At 44.6% G+C, this 20,304-nt stretch overlaps 1 protein-coding gene across 5 annotated transcripts in view; it reads left to right on the forward strand.

The window, feature by feature from the left end:
• MYBPC3 (myosin binding protein C, cardiac) overlaps positions 1-20,304 on the forward strand; it is a 135,507-nt gene that overhangs the window by 13,464 nt on the left and 101,739 nt on the right. For all 5 annotated transcript variants that reach the window (XM_030559829.1, XM_030559831.1, XM_030559830.1 and 2 more), the window contains exons 2-7: positions 9,742-10,008; positions 10,569-10,661; positions 11,399-11,479; positions 11,614-11,762; positions 12,941-13,058; positions 15,265-15,313. In XM_030559829.1, the coding sequence (XP_030415689.1) occupies positions 9,742-10,008; positions 10,569-10,661; positions 11,399-11,479; positions 11,614-11,762; positions 12,941-13,058; positions 15,265-15,313 (757 nt within the window). The remainder of the gene's footprint in view (positions 1-9,741; positions 10,009-10,568; positions 10,662-11,398; positions 11,480-11,613; positions 11,763-12,940; positions 13,059-15,264; positions 15,314-20,304) is intronic.

A 20,304-nucleotide genomic window follows, 5' to 3' on the forward strand; every position in this document is an offset into this window, starting at 1 on the left:
CACTTCTGCTCTGCCTCCTCCAATCATGCTGCTACTCACTTCTCCCTCCCTCCCAGCGCTTTCGCATGGCAAAACTGGGAGGAAGGAGGAAAGCACGGGCCACCTTGGGGGGGGGGATTTGGGGAAGGGGCAGATTTGGGGACGGGGAGTGAGCAAATTTGTTGCCCCTGCAAATTTGCCATCCTAGGCCTAGGTTATGTTGGCCTAGGCGATAATACGCTACTGACTGGAATACATCTTTAACCTGGTGCTTTTCCATTTAGAAGGAGGGGTGGGAACCCAGAGAGGGACAAAGGATTCCCGCATTGTGCAAAAGCTATATAAGGGGGTGTGTCATAAACAGATAGCTAAGGGTTAATGTCTCTTTCACCTGAAACACCTGACCAGAGAACCAATCAGGAAACCGGATTTTTTCAACTTTGGGTGGAGGGAATTGTGTGTCTGGGGTCTTTGTTTTCTGGCTGCCTGCTTTCTCTGAGCTTTGGAGAAGTAGTTCTGTTTTCTAATCTTTTGTTTCTAAGTGTAAGGACCAAGAGATCAGATAGTAAGTTATATGGTTTCTTTTCTTTGGTATTTGCATGAATATAAGTGCTGGGGTGCTTTGATTTGTATTCTTTTTGAATAAGGCTGTTTATTCAATATTCTTTTAAGAAATTGCCTTGTATTGTGTCATCTTAATACAGAGAGACCATTTGTATTTTTTCTTTCTTTTTATATAAAGCTTTCTTTTAAGACCTGTTGGAGTTTTTCTTTACTTCAGGGAAATTGAGTCTGTACTCACCAGGGAATTGGTGGGAGGAAGAAATCAGGGGAGATCTGTGTGTGTTGAATTGGCTAGCCTAATTTTGCATTCCCTCTGGGGGAATAGGAAAGTCCTTTTTGTTCCAGGACGGGGAACAGAGAGGGGAAGTCACTCTGTTTGGATTCACAGAGCTTGTGTCTGTGTATCTCTCCAGGAGCACCTGGAGGGGGGAAGGGAAAAAGGATTATTTCCCTTTGTTGTGAGACTCAAGGGATTTGGGTCTTGGGGTCCCCAGGGAAGGTTTTTCGGGGGGACCAGAGTGCCCCAAAACACTCTAATTTTTTGGGTGGTGGCAGCAAGTACCAGGTCCAAGCTGGTAGCTAAGCTTGGAGGTTTTCATGCTAACCCCCATATTTTGGACGCTAAGGTCCAAATCTGGGACTAAGGTTATAACATGAGTGGCAGCCGGTGGGATATAGACAGAATCCAGAAGCCAGTAGGAATATTATATTTTTCTTTTCTCTGCTAAGGGCTTTTTAGCAGAGAGAAACAGTTGGTTTTAAAAGGGAACCAGAGAGAATTTTTTTTTTCTGCTCTCTCTGGCAGTTTGTGGCTTGCATGGTAAGCAAGAAGCCATTACCAGACTATTAACAGTCTTTTGTCACACAATAGCACTCCCATTGAGAGTCATACCAGCACTATATGAATGCAAATAAAGTGGTTTTTGAGGTTTACTTAACATTGAAGATTAGCTAAAGGCACTGTTGCTAGGCAGACTTCAGGAGGCAACAGAGAACCTGCAGTTCAGAAGAGAAACACCGGAGGGCACCCCAACACAAGAAAACAGGAACCATGTCTACCAAGACAAAAATGGAGGCCGAAGACCAATTCAAAGAAGCTGAACACAGGCGACAACTGGAAATAAAACAAAAAGAGATGGAGATGAAAGAAAGAGAAGAACAAATCAAACAGGCAGCACACAAAAGAAAACTAGAAGAAGAAGAGGTGGCCTACCGAAGGAAACAAGCAGAAGATGAGTTGGCCCACAGAAGGAAGCAAGAAGAAGAAGAGGCGGCCCACCGCCGAGAAATGGAAAAACAACAAAAAGAAGATGAAGAGAAGGAAAAACAGAGAAAGCATGAACTGGACTTGGCAAAAGCTGGGCTGCATGTGCCAGCCAACCCTAACAACCCGGCGCCAATTATTGCTCCACAGCACAGAAAATTTCCCACCTACAAGGCAGGTGATGACACCGAGGCCTTCTTGGAAAATTTTGAAAGAGCCTGTCTTGGGTACAGCATCCCCGAAGACCAGTATATGGTAGAATTAAGGCCACAACTCAGTGGACCTTTAGCAGAGGTGACAGCTGAAATGCCTAAGCAGCAAATGAATGACTATAAACTTTTTCAAACCAAGGCCAGATACAGGATGGGGATAACCCCAGATCATGCCCGTTGGCGCTTCAGAACCCAAAAGTGGAAACCAGAGGTGTCATTTCCCAAACACGCCTACTACATTGCAAAAAACTATGAGGCCTGGATAACAGGAAACAACATTCAAACCTTGGAAGAACTGAACCTCCTCATACAAATGGAGCAGTTCTTGGATGGTGTTCCTGAAGACATCACACGGTACATACAAGATGGAAATCCCAAAGATATCGCTGAGGCGGGGGAGATTGGAGCCAAATGGATGGAACTGGCAGAAAGCAAGAAAGCTACTGTCAAGGGGAACGATTACCCCAGGGGGCACACAGACCATAAACCCTACAACCGAGGACAGCCAAAGACCCCACATACCACCCAAGTAAAGCCACAGATACCCTACCCTTCAACCTCACCAGTCTCCAGTAACTCACCTCGGCCCAGTGACCCATCAGATGGAAGATGCTTTAAGTGTAATGAACCGGGACATATCAAGGCCAACTGTCCCAAGAACACCATGCGAGTGCAATTCATTACACCACCATCACACCAAAGATCCCCAGGCCCGGATGCCTCTCAAATACCCTTGGAGCGAAGGGAAAATTTGAGAGTGGGCGGAAAGAAGGTTACTGCGTGGAGAGACACGGGGGCACAAGTGTCAGCTATCCACCAATCCTTCGTTGACCCCAAATTCATCAACCCAAAGGCCAAAGTTACAATTTACCCCTTCATGTCACAAGCTGTAGACTTGCCTACAGCTCAACTGCCTGTCCAGTACAAGGGCTGGTCAGGAATGTGGACTTTTGCAGTCTATGACAATTATCCTATCCCCATGCTACTGGGGGAAGACTTGGCCAACCAGGTGAGGCGGGCCAAGAGAGTGGGAATGGTTACCCGTAGCCAAACCAGGCAAGCTTCCAGACCCATTCCTGTTCCTGAGCCGTCCACAGAGGCCCCGTCTGTGTTACCAGAGACCCAGACAGAGGTAGTGGACCCGGATTCCATGCCTACCACTGAAACAGCCACAGCATCTCCAGTCCCAGGCCCGGAACTGGAACAGCAACCAGCACCAGCAAGTGCAACCACATCTTCAACCTCAACGCCAGAGGGCGCCAGTGGGCCAGAGCTGGCAGAAGCAACAGACAGCCATACCCAAAAGGCTCAGCCAGAGCCTGAAATACCCTCAGGTGCACCAGCGGGGAGCGGTTCACCAGCAACGGAAACAACCCCATCACCTACATCGCTTCCAGAGGGACCAAGCCCAAGTCCACGGTCTGAGGAAGAACTGGTGACCCCAGCCTCAAGGGAACAGTTCCAGGCTGAGCAGGAAGCAGATGACAGCCTTCAGAAAGCGTGGGCGGCGGCACGGAGCACCCCACCGCCTCTCAGCTCTTCTAATCGATCCCGGTTTGTTATAGACCAAGGACTTTTATACAAGGAAATTCTTTCTGGTGGACACCGGGAAGAATGGCAGCCGCAAAAACAGTTGGTGGTTCCAACTAAGTACCGGGGGAAGCTCTTAAGCTTAGCCCATGATCATCCCAGTGGCCATGCTGGGGTGAACAGAACCAAGGACCGGTTGGGGAAGTCCTTCCACTGGGAGGGGATGGGCAAGGATGTTGCCAAGTATGTCCGGTCTTGTGAGGTATGCCAAAGAGTGGGAAAGCCTCAAGACCAGGTCAAGGCCCCTCTCCAGCCACTCCCCATAATTGAGGTCCCATTTCAGCGAGTAGCTGTGGATATTCTGGGCCCTTTCCCAAAAAAGACGCCCAGAGGAAAGCAGTACGTACTGACTTTAGTGGACTTTGCTACCCGATGGCCAGAAGCAGTAGCTCTAGGCAACACCAGGGCTAACACTGTGTGCCTGGCCCTAACAGACATCTTTGCCAGGGTAGGTTGGCCCTCCGACATTCTTACAGATTCAGGGTCTAATTTCCTGGCAGGGACCATGGAAAAACTGTGGGAAACTCATGGGGTGAATCACTTGGTTGCCACCCTGTACCACCATCAAACCAATGGCCTGGTGGAAAGGTTCAATGGAACTTTGGGGGCCATGATACGAAAATTCATCAACGAATTCTCCAATAATTGGGACCTAGTGTTGCAGCAGTTGCTGTTTGCCTACAGGGCTGTACCACATCCCAGTTTAGGGTTTTCACCATTTGAACTTGTGTATGGTCACGAGGTTAAGGGGCCATTACAGTTGGTGAAGCAGCAATGGGAGGGGTTTACGCCTTCTCCAGGAGCTAACATTCTGGACTTTGTAAGCAACCTACAAAGCACCCTCCAACACTCTTTAGCCCTTGCTAGAGAGAACCTAAAGGATGCTCAGAAAGAGCAAAAGGCCTGGTATGACAGACATGCCAGAGAACGTTCTTTCAGGGTAGGAGACCAGGTTATGGTCTTGAAGGCGCAACAGGCCCATAAGATGGAAGCATCATGGGAAGGGCCATTCACGGTCCAAGAGCGCCTGGGAACTGTAAACTACCTCACAGCATTTCCCAATTCCTCACTAAAGCCTAAAGTGTACCATGTTAATTCTCTCAAGCCTTTCTATTCCAGAGATTTACGGGTTTGTCAGTTTACAGTCCAGGGAGATGATGCAGAGTGGCCTGACGGTGTCTACTACGACGGGAAAAAAGACGGTGGCATGGAAGAGGTGAACCTCTCAACCACCCTGGAACGTCTGCAGCGGCAACAAATCAAGGAGCTGTGCACTAGCTTCGCCCCATTGTTCTCAGCCACCCCAGGACGGACTGAACGGGCATACCACTCCATTGATATAGGTAATGCTCACCCAATCAGAACCCCACCCTACCGGGTGTCTCCTCATGCCCAAGCTGCTATAGAACGGGAGATCCAGAACATGCTACAGATGGGTATAATCCGCTCATCTACCAGTGCATGGGCATCTCCAGTGGTTCTGGTACCCAAACCAGATGGGGAAATACGCTTTTGCGTGGACTACCGTAAGCTAAATGCGGTAACTCGTCCGGACAACTATCCAATGCCACGCACCGATGAGCTATTGGAGAAGTTGGGATGTGCCCAGTTCATCTCTACAATAGACTTAACCAAGGGGTACTGGCAAGTACCGCTAGATGAACCTGCCAAGGAGAGGTCAGCATTCGTCACCCATGCGGGGGTGTATGAATTCAATGTCCTTCCTTTCGGCCTTCGAAATGCACCCGCCACCTTCCAGAGGCTGGTAGATGGTCTACTAGCTGGACTGGGAGAATTTGCAGTTGCCTACCTCGATGATGTGGCCATTTTTTCAGACTCCTGGCCCGAACACCTACTCCACCTGGAAAAGGTCTTTGAGCGCATCAGGCAGGCAGGACTAACTGTTAAGGCCAAAAAGTGTGAAATAGGCCAAAACAGAGTGACTTACCTGGGGCACCAGGTGGGTCGAGGAACCATAAACCCCCTACAGGCCAAGGTGGATGCTATCCAAAAGTGGCCTGTCCCACAGTCCAAGAAGCAGGTCCAATCCTTCTTAGGCTTGGCCAGATACTACAGGCGATTTGTACCACACTACAGCCAAATCGCTGCCCCGTTGACCGACCTGACCAAAAAGACCCAGCCAAATGCCGTTAAGTGGACTGATGAGTGTCAAAAGGCCTTTACCCAGCTTAAGGCGATGCTCATGTCTGACCCTGTGCTCAGGGCCCCGGACTTTGACAAGCCATTCCTAGTAACCACAGATGCATCTGAGCATGGTATAGGAGCAGTGCTCATGCAGGAAGCAACAGATCACAACTTCCATCCTGTCGTGTTTCTCAGCAAGAAACTGTCTGAGAGGGAAAGTCACTGGTCAGTCAGTGAAAAGGAATGCTATGCCATTGTGTACGCCCTGGAAAAGCTACGCCCATATGTTTGGGGACGGCGGTTCAAACTACAAACTGACCATGCTGCACTAAAGTGGCTTCATACTGCCAAGGGGAACAACAAGAAACTTCTTCGTTGGAGTTTAGCTCTCCAAGATTTTGATTTTGAAATTCAACACATCACAGGAGCTTCTAACAAAGTTGCTGATGCACTCTCCTGTGAGAGTTTCCCAGAATCCAGTAGTTAAAAAGTGTTCTTAAAATGTAAAAGTCTGTTAGTTATATACTTAGTAGTATATGTAAAGGTGCATGTGTTGTATTAATCTGTTTATTTTCAAGTTCTAGAAGGAAATTGCCGCCAGTGAGCTTCCCCACTGTCTGCAATTTGGGGGGCGTGTCATAAACAGATAGCTAAGGGTTAATGTCTCTTTCACCTGAAACACCTGACCAGAGAACCAATCAGGAAACCGGATTTTTTCAACTTTGGGTGGAGGGAATTGTGTGTCTGGGGTCTTTGTTTTCTGGCTGCCTGCTTTCTCTGAGCTTTGGAGAAGTAGTTCTGTTTTCTAATCTTTTGTTTCTAAGTGTAAGGACCAAGAGATCAGATAGTAAGTTATATGGTTTCTTTTCTTTGGTATTTGCATGAATATAAGTGCTGGGGTGCTTTGATTTGTATTCTTTTTGAATAAGGCTGTTTATTCAATATTCTTTTAAGAAATTGCCTTGTATTGTGTCATCTTAATACAGAGAGACCATTTGTATTTTTTCTTTCTTTTTATATAAAGCTTTCTTTTAAGACCTGTTGGAGTTTTTCTTTACTTCAGGGAAATTGAGTCTGTACTCACCAGGGAATTGGTGGGAGGAAGAAATCAGGGGAGATCTGTGTGTGTTGAATTGGCTAGCCTAATTTTGCATTCCCTCTGGGGGAATAGGAAAGTCCTTTTTGTTCCAGGACGGGGAACAGAGAGGGGAAGTCACTCTGTTTGGATTCACAGAGCTTGTGTCTGTGTATCTCTCCAGGAGCACCTGGAGGGGGGAAGGGAAAAAGGATTATTTCCCTTTGTTGTGAGACTCAAGGGATTTGGGTCTTGGGGTCCCCAGGGAAGGTTTTTCGGGGGGACCAGAGTGCCCCAAAACACTCTAATTTTTTGGGTGGTGGCAGCAAGTACCAGGTCCAAGCTGGTAGCTAAGCTTGGAGGTTTTCATGCTAACCCCCATATTTTGGACGCTAAGGTCCAAATCTGGGACTAAGGTTATAACATGTTGCGGCGCACTCGGGAGATGGCAGTAGTGGAGAGGAGGTGAGCTGGGGTAGAGAGCAGTTCCCGGCCCCCCTGGGTTACTCCCCATGCCCGTGGGCCCCAGAGCACTTCTGCTCTGCCTCCTCCAATCATGCTGCTACTCACTTCTCCCTCCCTCCCAGCGCTTTCGCATGGCAAAACTGGGAGGAAGGAGGAAAGCACGGGCCGCCTGGGGGTGGGAGGGGGGCCGGGGATTTGGGGAAGGAACAGATTTGGGGACGGGGAGTGAGCAAATTTGTTGCCCCTGCAAATTTGCCATCCTAGGCCTAGGTTATGTTGGCCTAGGCGATAATACGCTACTGACTGGAATACATCTTTAACCTGGTGCTTTTCCATTTAGAAGGAGGGGTGGGAACCCAGAGAGGGACAAAGGATTCCCGCATTGTGCAAAAGCTATATAAGGGGGTGGAACAGAACAAATGGGGCAGCAGTCATGAGAAATCCCCTAGTTACCACCTGAATTGGAACAAAGACTGTACCAGGGGAAAGGATTGGGCCCAGAGTAAAAGGAGGCTGGTCAGTCAAAGAAGCTCATTGGAACATCTCTGAGGGTGAGATTTACCTGCATTTAGTTTTTTCTGTATTAGGCTTAGACTTGCGTGGTTTTGTTTTATTTTGCTTGGTAGTTTACTTTGTTCTGCTTTTTTTATTACTTGGAACCACTTAAATCCTACTTTTTGTATTTAATTAATAAGTTAAAAGGTGATTTTATTAACCCAGAGTGTGTATTAATACTTGGAGGCAGGGGGCAAGCAGATGTGCATCCCTCTCTATCAATATTATAATTACCCTTTATAAGCTTTATACAGGGTAAAATGGATTTATTTGGGGTTTGGACCCCATTAAGAGCTGGGCATCTGATTGCTGGAGACAGGAGCACTTCTTAAGCTGTTTTCAGTTAAGCCTGCAACTTGTGGAGGACTTGGTTCAGAACTGGATCCGTGTTTGCGGCAGGCAAGTGTGTCTGACTTAAACAAGGCAAGGTACTGGAGTCTCAAGCTGGCAGAGAAAGCAGGCTCAGAGGTAGTCCCAGCACACCAGGTGGCAATCCCAAGGGAGTTTCTCTGACCCAATCTGTCACATTTACGTTCCTAATTTTTTTTTTTTTAATGACTGATGTTTCTACAGGCAACCAAAGAATAATCTCCAGAGAGTAAGCAACTGTAAATCAAATTTTAGGAGAGAAATTTAAGGCTGAAAAAAGTTGCTACTTAAATATTTGTTCTTCAAAATGTTAGCATGAAAACAAATTCTTAAATTAATTTAATGTTTAAATCCGTCTAGATGGAACTATTTACTTTTATTTCAATTTGGAAAAAAAACCCACTAGCTCGAGTTCTAGGCTCATGTAATTTGAAAAAATAAAACTATACTTCACTCATGATTTGGACCATTGGTGTGCCCTCTACAGGTTTGTTTACACAGCAAGTGGCAGCAAGTCTCAAAGTCCAGGTCAACAGACTTGAGCTCACACTATGACACAAAAAATAGCTGTGTAGACATTGTAACTCAGGCTGGTGGTCAGACTCAGAAGCCTTTCCCCAGGCTTCAGAGCCAAGCCTGACCTGCAAAATCACAGCTATTTTTAGTGCTGCAGCATGAGTCCCGTGAGCCCACGACTGTCACTCTGAACTCTGAGACTCGTTGCTGCTTACTGTGTAGATATACCTGAAGGAGATCAAAGAGAGGTCTCACTCAGCTCTCCTCACTGCACAGTATTAAGGCTTTATTTCACTCCAGAGCAGTCAGTTAGAATAATAATCACTTACACTGACAGTGCAAAATTCTCAGAAGTGGCTAAGAGTTTAGGCACTTGTGAAAATTTTACCCATAGTGCTTTTCACCCCCAAATGGATCTTGGAGTGCACTAACCACTATATATACAAGAATCACGTTACTCAATGAAATTAAGCTACCCTGCAATGCAATATCTGTTTAACACAAATTAAGGCAACAATTAGGACAGGATGTGAATGTAAACCCTGTATCTAAAAAAAACTGCACAGGAAACTCAAGGAGACAGCTTTATGTGTATGTACTTCATCATCATGACACATATCATCACACCCAAAGGGAAGAATTAGAAAATCACAACTGTAGAAATATTGGTTTGAATAGAGGTACAGGAAGACAGGTAGTGTTTCTGACTTAAGCAGGGTCCTTAGTTCGGGAACAGTTTTCAATCCATTATGTATTATTTCATGACAATATGGAGATTTGACACCTCAATTACAGATACAGAATCAATTAACTGAGATCTAAAGCTAAGTCTTTGCAGAGTCCTGTTAAATTGGTCTGACCATTCCACAGTTGTGGAAACTGTTATATTCACATTTTGCAGAGGCAGGTGGGAGGTAGACTGCGGGGGAGGGAAGGCAGACAAAAGCTGTTGTAGACACAAAGTCTACCTACAAGAAAACAAACAGGTGAATCCTTTCTCTTTTTAGCTTCTGCTTTCACCAAGAAGCCAAAGACAACAGAGGTAGTGGAAGGAGACACAGCTGTGTTTGAAGCAGAGACTGAAAAGACTGGCATCAAGGTGAAGTGGCAGCGAGCTGGAGCAGAAATGTTTGAAAGCGAGAAGTATATCATCAAGACTGAGGGGAACAAGCATTCATTGACTATCAATAACACTGGAAGAGAGGATGATGCGACATATGCTGTAATTGCAGGGAGTTCCAAGGTCAAATTTGACCTCAAAGTCAAAGAGCCAGGTATGGTATCTTCTAAACCACTATAGCTTATTCAGAATTGCCAACTCAATCATTCAGAAATCATGAGCTGGGCCCATAAAAATAAGATTTTAATAATAATAAATGTGGGGTTTATTTTTATTTGCCCTCTGGTGCCTGACTCTCACACACAAGCACCTTGTTTTTAAAAGTTCATAAATAAAAAAAGCTACATTCATCTCTGCTGTTTCTATGTACATCACAGAAGCCAAAAGATAGAAAAATTATTCTTCAAAACATCTAAAATTTGATATGTCAAAATTATGGCATTTAAAAATTCAAACATCTCTTTTGAGGGAGAGAAGAGGGTTCTTAGCCATCACAGCTCAAAGTTTGGCAAAGGTAAGCTATTCTTATCTGGTTAGAAACCCCATAAGGCTGGTACCTTCCAAGGAAATGCACCTTCTAAGCTCTACAAGACAATAGCCAAATTCCTGTGCATTTCCTAAAGCTCACTGAAGAGATGCTCCTCTGTACAACTCTCTCAAGTATATTCCAGAAATACATGGCTTTCTGTAACCTTGCTTTCCATTCCATTTCAGAAAAGTCTGAGACAGTTCATCCTACTGAAGCAGTTTGTACCCCAATTGTTTCAGAGTTACCTACACCAGCAGAGACACAACCAGCAGAATGCAGTAAGAGTTCCGAAGGTTAAAAAAAAAATGCTAGGACTAATCCTAATCCAGTGGCTCTCAACCTTTCCAGACTATTGTACCCCTTGCAGGAGTCTAATTTCTTTTGTGTACGCACAAGTTTCAACTAATTTAAAAACTAGGTTCTTACAAAATCAGACATAAAAATACAAATGTCACAGCAACTATTACTGAAAAATTGTTTACTTTCTCATTTTAACCATATTATTATAAATCAATTGGAATATAAATATGGTACTTACATTTCAGTGTATGGTATATCAAGCAGTATAAATTAGTCATTGTGGTAGACAATGGTAGAGATCATCCTTGAATTGAGGGATTGCCAAATCAATCAATCATGGCTGTATAAAATTTTAGTTTGTACTGACTTTGCTACTGCTTTTTATGTAGCTTGTTGTAAAACTACGCAAATATCTAAATAAGTTGATGTACCCCCCTGGAAGACCTGTGTGTACCACTGCCCTACTTGACCCACTGAAAGAAAGAATAGGGACAAGGAATCCCAACATTGGGGGAAAACAGGACCAGGAGAAGAAGACAAGTGACAAGCCCAAACCAAGTGGGAATAAGGAGCTATGGAAGAAATAGGAAATATCTGAGTGGAGAAGAATATTGAGGGAAACATTGAAATGATATAAAGCATTCACTATACAGATTAAGACAGAGGCTGAAATGGAAAGAGAGTTAATAAAGCTAGATATTTGTTTCCGTTCCAGGTCCTGAGGCTCAGCCAGAGCTGCCTCTGGACCCTGTTGGTCTCTTCGTGACACGGCCTCAGGATGGAGAAGTGACTGTTGGTGAGGAAAAGACCTGATTTTTGTAAACTGCTAAGCTACTACCTTTGTCTCTCTATATACAGTACTATAGCAACGATCTAACAGAAATACTAAACATCACTCACAGCCTTATCTTAACCTGTCTCCCTTTCAAGGTGGAAACATCACATTCACTTGCAAAGTGGCAGGTGCCAGCATGCTGAAGAAACCATCAGTGAAATGGTTCAAGGGAAAGTGGATGGACCTGGGAAGCAAAGTGGGGAAACATCTCCAGCTGCATGACAGCTATGACCGAAACAACAAGGTACAGCCAGCAAAGCAGAGCTCTCAATCTCTCTCTCTCCTAGCCACTAACCTTTGTTCTGGGGGGAAAGACCTCTTTCCCGGTAGTGACACATTTTGGTATTAAGGCACACAGTATTCTAACTATGGATATAGATCTATAGATCTATAGTCAGACGATCTAGACAAAACTAGACAAGCCTCAGTCCCCCCCAGGTGCAGCCTTCCATGTTAATTATCCCCTTCTGAGCCACTTTAATCCCTTCAGGAGTGGTGTGGGCTGAACATCTCATTGCAGCAGGTTAATCTGTAACTGCCTACTACAGGGTTCCCCGCACCTGACTCTCAGCTGGTATTGGTCACTGTCAGAGATAGTATCCTGAGTTAGACAGACCATTGGACTCATCTAGTATGGCAATTTTCCATGATCTTATAGTATAATGATCCTTACAGGAATGTTCAGAAACACTAGCCACCCATACATTGGCGCTGAAATTAACTGCTTTATTACAGTGGGTAAATTATCATAAGCTGCTCAACAAAAATCCATTCCCACCATAAATGAGTCTATAACATGAATTGTCGAGCCCAGAGACAGACAGACACCTGGAACACAAAGAAGCCTGTAGCGCATCACTCTCTCTCTCTGTAGGGATCACGCTACTGTTATAGTTTGTGATATACTTGCTATGTGTATGCATCTCCACTTCCCTCTACTGGATGGAATATAATAGATCAGTAACATCAGTAACATCAATCCACCTGAAGGCTGAATTTATGGAACTACTCTCTTAGCTGTAGATAAAGGCCTATGTTTTTTGGAGATGGAGGACTTGTTCCCCTTGGCCACAAGCATGCAGCTGCTTTACCTGATGAGTGTGGTGTCTGTATGTATAAAATCACAGACTAATACAACAGTAGGATTTGCTGCTATCAACATCCTATCCCCTGGAAAACCTCTGCAGATAATGTCCTTTAAGTGTTCAAAGTGGATTAGAGAAATTTTACCTTTATGACAACTCCTCACCCAGCCACAAGTGAGACAGAGAGTTGCATGTACAGGGAACAAAATGATTTTTTTAACGAATTTCAGCGTTTGTCTATCACTGTTAATGTTCTGGTATGCTATATTTGTTTCTATGCATTTTTTACCCTTTTATTTTCTAACTTCCTTGCTCTGTGGGCTGATCTGTTTTTTAGGTTTACATCTATGAAATGCACATTATCCAAGCAAAAATGACTTACGCAGGGGGGTATAGATGTGAGGTGTCTACAAAGGACAAATTTGATAGCTGTAACTTCAGCCTGATTGTCAATGGTAAGATTATATGTTTTCAACATTACAGAAATGTGTTGCTAAGTGAAGGGTGAAAGTGGGCCGGTACAGCGAACTAGTAAAAAGCGGCCGCCAGTACCAGCCCCTACACAGCCGATATTAAAGCACTACCACGGCAAAGGACCCTGTTTAAAGTGGGGCCATGGCAGCACTTTAATGTCATTGCCCCTTTACCATCCCCACCCCCAGGGCTGCCGACAGAGGCAAAAGAGGCAGTTACCCAGGGCTGGTGATTTTAAAGGCCCCGGGGCTCCCGGCCACTGCTACCGTGGCAGCAACCGGAGCCCCAGGCCCTTTAAATCGCTGATGGAGCACCGGGCGGCACAGGCCAGGCAGCTCAGATGGACTGGCTGGGGGAGGCTGACCCCCAGCCCCACCCCTTCCAGAGGCCCAGAGCCAGGACCCTGTACCAGAAAGAGTTTAATGTTACTTTCACCCCTGTGCTAAGTTAGGCTCTATCTTATCCTCACTCTGTCCTCCTGTGCACAGAGTAACCTCTCTCCCCAATAAACAGTGGCCACCAGAAGAAAGTGTAGGTCAGGTTTGAGAGGAACTGGCAGAGCTATATGTAGGCCCAAAACTAGAAGAGCAGGAGTGCAACAGATGTGGATTGAGATGCATTGGCAGGGCTATGGGGGAGGGGGATGGCCTCTAAATAGAAAAGTAGTAAGTCATTTAAGCCAGGGTTGAGATGCACTGAAAGAACAGCATGAAGTAAGCAAAAGGAGACTTAGCCTATATTATTCTTGACTTTATCCAGACTTCAGTCCCACACTTCCATGAGCACTAATTCGGTAAAATTTAAAAATAAAAGTCTTAAGAATTAACTCCAGTTCTAGGTTGCCAAAGGCTTGTATTTGAACATGGAAATTTGAAAAGAAAAAGAAAAAAAACTTGGAAAAGTTCAGAAAGCTAACACTATTCCTTTCCTCCTGCCAAATTCAAGCACTGCAGGAGTTTCTGGCAGTATAAAATTGCAACAAGCATAGTTGACTAGTTTTAGCAAGGGATTTACTCTAAACAGTTGTCTCGTGTGCCTGAGGACAGCTGTGTTGTAAAAACTTACCAGTGATTAAAAGGGAAGTACATTTAACCATCTATTTACCTCCAGTGTAGAATAGGTCACCAGGGATTTGGCTAAGACAGTGGGAGCAAGATTCACCCTTGCTGGTCTGGTATTTGCACCACTCTCCTTCCTCAGGGGTTGTGCTGAGGAGTGGTAGCTTTAATTTGTGACTGGGGCTCATAGGAGCCTCACAGCACAAGTGCTGACTTTTGTTTTTCCCCATGAGTGTTCCACCCCTACTTTACTCAGAGGCCTCTCTTCACTCTCACAGGGCTTCTTCCTGTCCCTGCTCTGCCCCCTCATCCAAGGATCCCTCCACCTGCCCACCACTCCCTTCTGAAGCGCCTCCCACCAGCCATTTGCTGATGAGCAGCCAGCCCCAGGGGTCTGTCAAACAGCTGATTGATAGGCAGCCAGCCCTGGGGCTGGAACCACAATGGCTAGTGGGTGCTGAGCACCCCCTATTTTTTTATATGGGTGATTGAGCACCAGAGAACCCATGGAGTTGGTGCCTATGCCTCACAGGCAGTGGCAGACCAGGAATGCATTGAGTCAGCACTGCTAATTTTTGAGGCAGCACTGATTGGCTGCAGGAACCAGGATGGTATAGGGCACAGGTTGACATTCAGTCACTGGAGGCTCTTCAGCCTAGGCTCTGCCAGCAGAAATTGGTTTAAATTGGAGATTAATCAAACATTTTATAAGCAGCTTCCCAGCTGGAAACCTCTCCATGCTTCTGTTAATCAAGGGAATTTATCTTCTGCCTCTACAGATCGATTATAGTTAATTAATGGTAATATTACCATTTGGACCTTCTCTAGCTCCTTTCACCTGAGGATTTCAATGCATTCATGATGTCAATATTCAGACCAGATTTTACAGAAGACAATGTGACTTTCCCATTGTCAAACTACAAATTAATGTGAAGCTTGAGATAGAACCCCAGAGAGTTACTTGCACTAACCATGGACATCATTCACTAAGTGATTAATCATAGTTAAAATATAAGATATTTGAAACAAAAATAGCTTGAAAGGAAAAAAAATTGCAGTGGTGCTGTCTCTTTTTCAAGAACATTCAACTGTTTTCCCCACCCTCCTTTTCTGTTGTATGCCTCATCAGAAGCACCATCAACAGGAGACATGGATATCCGCACTGCCTTTCGACGAACGTGAGTAGGAAGCTTGTGCTTCCATGTGGAATTCATTACCTTCCTAGACAAGATCATGTACGAGGAAAACTATTGTACAAATAACTATTATTACTAAGCTATATATGTACATCTATAGTGTAAGTGTTTCTAAGGCTAAAATGCCACCTTTGACTCCTAGACATCATCTAAAAGAGGTTGGTTCTTTACTATGCAACAACAATCTCGATCTTCAGAAATAATAAATATAATTTTTCTAAGAATTGCACTAATTATATTTTCTACAGTGTGAAAAGAACATTTCAGGTACAAATCAACAGGGGAGCTAATAGTCCTGTGTTGTTCCCAGGCTGAATGGCTTGGACCAAGCAATGCTTTCCAAAATGGTTTAGGTGAGCCTGAGGATCCACTTGTGTCTTAAGACACTCTTGCACTAGACAGGGATCAAGAGTTTGGACATAAACACTATCAACAGTATATAGCTGATTAATAAAATTAAATATAACCATACTGTAATGTTTTGTAATTTTATTACCCAATTGAAGTGCAGTCAATGAGATTTTGAATGTATGTGTGAATGGTCAGGTATATATACACCACCTAGACTATTAAGAGCCACAGGTAGGGTTGCCAGGCGTCCAGGCCACTAGAAGTCTGATTGGGTGCAGCGCCGATGGGGCAGGCAGGCTCCGTATCCAGCTCTCAGGAAGCATCTGGCTCCATGCACTGCCCCCCGCCCACAGGCGCCACCCCAAGCACTGGCTCCACAACTCCCATTTGCTGCAATTCGCAGCCAATGGGAGCTGTGGGGGTGACATCTGCAGCAGCATGTGGAGTCCCTTGGTTGCCCCTCAGCCTAGAAGCTGGAGAAACATGTTGCCACTTTCCAGGAGCCGCTTGAGGTCAGTGCCGCCTGGAGCCTACACCCCAAACCCCCCCATGCCCCAGCCCCAGCTCAGAACCTCCTCCCACACCCAAATTCCCTCCCGAACCCTGCACTCCCTCTTGCACCCCAACCCCCTGCCCCAGCACCGAACGCCCTCCCACACTCCAAACCCCTAAGTCCCAGCCCAGAGCCTCTTCCTGCACCCCAAAACCCTCATCCCCAGCCCCACCCCAGAGCCATCATCCCACACCCCAACCCCCTGCCGCAGCTTGGTGAAAATGAATGAGTGAGCAAGGATGGGGGAGAGCAAGTGACTGAAGGAGGGGAAACAGAGTAAGCTGCGGCCTTGGAGAAGAGGCAGGGCAAGGGTGTTTAGTTTTCTGTAATTAGAAAGTTGGCAACCCTAGCCCCAGGGATTGCATAGGTATTGAGAAAGGCCACTCTTCCCAGATCTGCAATAAATTCTCAGTTGACCTAAGAACTCTTAACAGAGCTGCCCTGACCTCTATTGGTTAAATTGAAAGAGCTGTTACAGATTTTTGGTAAAGTTTAGGAAGTAACTTGCAACTGTATTCATTACTGAAAATTCGTTTATTTTGTATGTAAATCAGAGTGTTTTTTTCCTAAGTTATCAATAAAAAACACTCCAACAGCCATCAGCTGTAACAAGTACAGTCCACCAGGGCAATATGTGCTGTCCCTTAAGGAATTTTAACATGATCTTTACTGTGCTCCCAATAGCAGCTACAGTGAAATTTATCACTCCAGCACTTATACTTCACCTGAACCAATTTTCCTAGTACAAGGGAAAATCCAGCACTGTCAGTTGCTTGTGTTTTTCCACAAATTATTATATGACAGCTGCCCTTTACACTCAACTCTGTCACAAGGAACCAAGAAAAGTCTTGCAGACTTTAACTAAACAGTAATTATGGAATCCGTGTGTGCAGCTGGTCAGTCCTGCTGTGACACAGGCTGATTCCACTTGAACATAAGTCTACATGGCCAAGCCTTTGTTGTCCTTTATTTAGCATTCAACAGTTCTTCTTTCTGCTAGCAGGATAATGAAAGCAACAAATCTAGTGCTAGTGAGTGCAATGTGGGTGTAAAATCCTAACAAATCTTTTGGATTCAGGGACTTTTAGGTCAGCATGGAGGAAGCATAACTCACTCCTTCCCATCAAAACCCTGTCACAAAACAAATCACCATATTTATCTTTGCTCCACCTGTAAGCCAGAGCTGAAGACTGAAGATTCCTTCCTCATTACTAGACTGTATTAGGAAGTCTTTGTGAAGGGACTGCACCAGATTTTCATTTACTGCCTTTACTGTCCAGCAGAACGCAAGACCCAGAGACACTGCATTACACAACACCTTTTTGCAGAGTTTGACTATAATTTAAGGAAGGTCCAAGATTGTCCTGTCCATTTGATTGGCAGGATATTTAGGATTCATCTGTCTCTATGAAACTGAAGAGAGGTGTTTGGACAGCCAAGCAAAAACTTGTAGATGACTCGAGACATTCCTTACGACAAGTTGTGAATGTACAGAAGGGTTAGAATGTCTGACCCCACATGCAGCTGCATGGACTAGGCAGTAGCAATTCTCCCTTGGGAATGGAAAAGACTCCTTTGCAGTGGTTTCCCCAGGAATTGAAATTAGGGGGGGTGTTCAAATTTACCGGGGGGGGTGGTTTCAGGACCAATGAGACATATAAAAGAGATATGAAAAAAGTAAATGTTTTGTTAGGATTATGAAAATTTAACATAAGGAAAATGCAAGGTACACCAAAACACATAACAGATCTAGATTTCTAAAAAAAAAAAATTAAAAAAAATGTGTTTAATTTAAATTGACTTTTGAAAAGTAAGCCATCATGGGATAAGAGGGCAGTCCTCTCATGGATCAGTAACTGGTTAAGAGATGGGAAACAAAAGATAGGAATAAATTATCAGTTTTCAGAATGGAGAGAGATAAATAGTGGTATCCTTGAGCAGTCAGTACTGGCCCCAGTACTGTTTAAAATATTCATCTGGAAAAATGGGTAAACACTGAGGTGGCAAAATTTGCAGATGATACAAAACTATTCAAGATAGTTAAGTCCCAGGCAGACTGTGAAGAGCTACAAAAGGATCTCACAAAACTGGGTGACTGAGCAACAAAATGGCAAATTAAATTTAATATTGATAAATGCAAAGTAATGCACATTGGAAAGCAATCTCAACTATACATACAAAAATGATGGCATCTGAATTAGCTGTTAACACTCATGAAAGAGATCTTGGAGTCATTATGGATAGTTCTTTGAAAACATCTACTCAATGTGCAGCAGCAGTCAAAAAAGCAAACAGTGTTGGGAATCATTAAGAAAGGGATAGATAATAAGACAGAAAATATCATATTGCCTCTATATAAATCCACGGTACACCCACACCTTAAATAGTGTGTGCAGATCTGGTCACCCATCCTAAAAAATATGTATTGGAATTGGAAAAGGTACAGAGATGGGCAACTAAAATGATCAGGGGTATGAAACAGGAGGAGAGATTAAAATGACTGGGAATTTTCAGCTTAGAAAAGAGATGACTAATGGGGATATGATAGATGTCTCCAAAATCTTGACTGGTGCAAAGAAAGTGAATAAGGAAATTTTATTGAATCCTTCACATAACACAAGAACTAGCAGTCACTCAATGAAATTAATAGGCAGCAGGTTTTAAATAAAGAAAAGGAAGTACTTCTTCACACAACATAAAGTCAACCCAGGGAACTCTTTGCCAGGGGATGCTGTGAAGACCAAAACTATAACAGGATTATAAAAAGAACTAGATAAATTCCTGGAGAACAGGTCCATCTGTGGCTATTAGCCAGGATGGGGAGGGATGCAATACCATGCTCTGAGTGTCCCTAGCCTGTTTGCCAGAAGCTGGGAATGGGCAACAGGGGATGGTCACTTGATGATTACCTGTTCTGTTCATTCCTTCTGAAGCACCTGGCCCTGACCACTGTTGTAAGACAGGGTACTGGGCTATATGGACCATTGGTCTGACCCAGTATGACCATTCTTATGTAAAAATTAATTATAATAATAAAAATGTTTAGTACAGAAACTCCCCAACATAATGACCTCCCAAGATAGCAACAATGTGAGATAACAACCTTGGCAAATAATGCATTTTAAAAATCTTGGCCTACTAGGAAACATGTTTATGTAAGTTTCCATTCCCAGTCACAAATCTAGCGTTCTGAGCAAAGTGACTAAAATATAGTTCAACAAACAAATGTTTATTTAACATGCCCCTCACTTTTCCCTCCACCGCACTCCACTCACCGGTGTTGTCCTTGGTCAGTGGAAACTCTGAGTTCAGAGGTGCTTTCACGTGAGTACACCTTCCAGGTGGGGGACAAGAAGGCACCTTGCTTGTTCTTCCAGCTGCTCTCTGTTCGCTCTGGCCACATCTGTTCATTGTGCCACCATGCACTCCACCACTCTGTTGCCAATGGCCCTGCGCAGTCACCTTCGGCTGCCACCTGCCACTGTGACCTCTGCGAGTTGGTCTCTTGCGGTTCCACCAGCTCTCAGTGATTTCAGCTGAGCTCTCAGTGCGGGAACCTCGCTCACTGCTAGCGCAGTCTGGGTTGTCTCTTACACAAAAACACTGTACCCACAGGAACACTGTCACCACAACAGGACTAAGCACTTAGACCTGATTGTCAGTGATTTCAGCTGCAGTGGTCACTTAACAGAACAAAAGACTATCTATGGAGCCTAATCAGCTCTGTCTTTAAATGGTGGAGAGGGACAGGTCCCCACCCTCTCTCTTGATGTCTTCAAATCATCACAGGCTACAGTTCTACTGCCCTTTACTCATACAAGAACAACAACATTTCATCCCCCATTCCCCCATATTCAAGTGGTTTGTAACCCAACCCCAGCCAAAATCTATCACTTGGATAACACAGCTCTGTTTGCTGGATACCTAGGTAGATTAGGTGTGAATGTAAATATAATCTGGCCCTGAAGCCTTTCCCTGCGTGCCAGCTCATCACTAGCTGTCAGGGAGAGTTCATTTAGACTTTGCTTACAAATCATCATTTGAAATTATTAGGTTGGCCAACAATCAC

This window comes from Gopherus evgoodei, chromosome 4 (genome assembly GCF_007399415.2).
Source record: "Gopherus evgoodei ecotype Sinaloan lineage chromosome 4, rGopEvg1_v1.p, whole genome shotgun sequence".
Lineage (NCBI taxonomy): Eukaryota > Metazoa > Chordata > Testudines > Testudinidae > Gopherus > Gopherus evgoodei.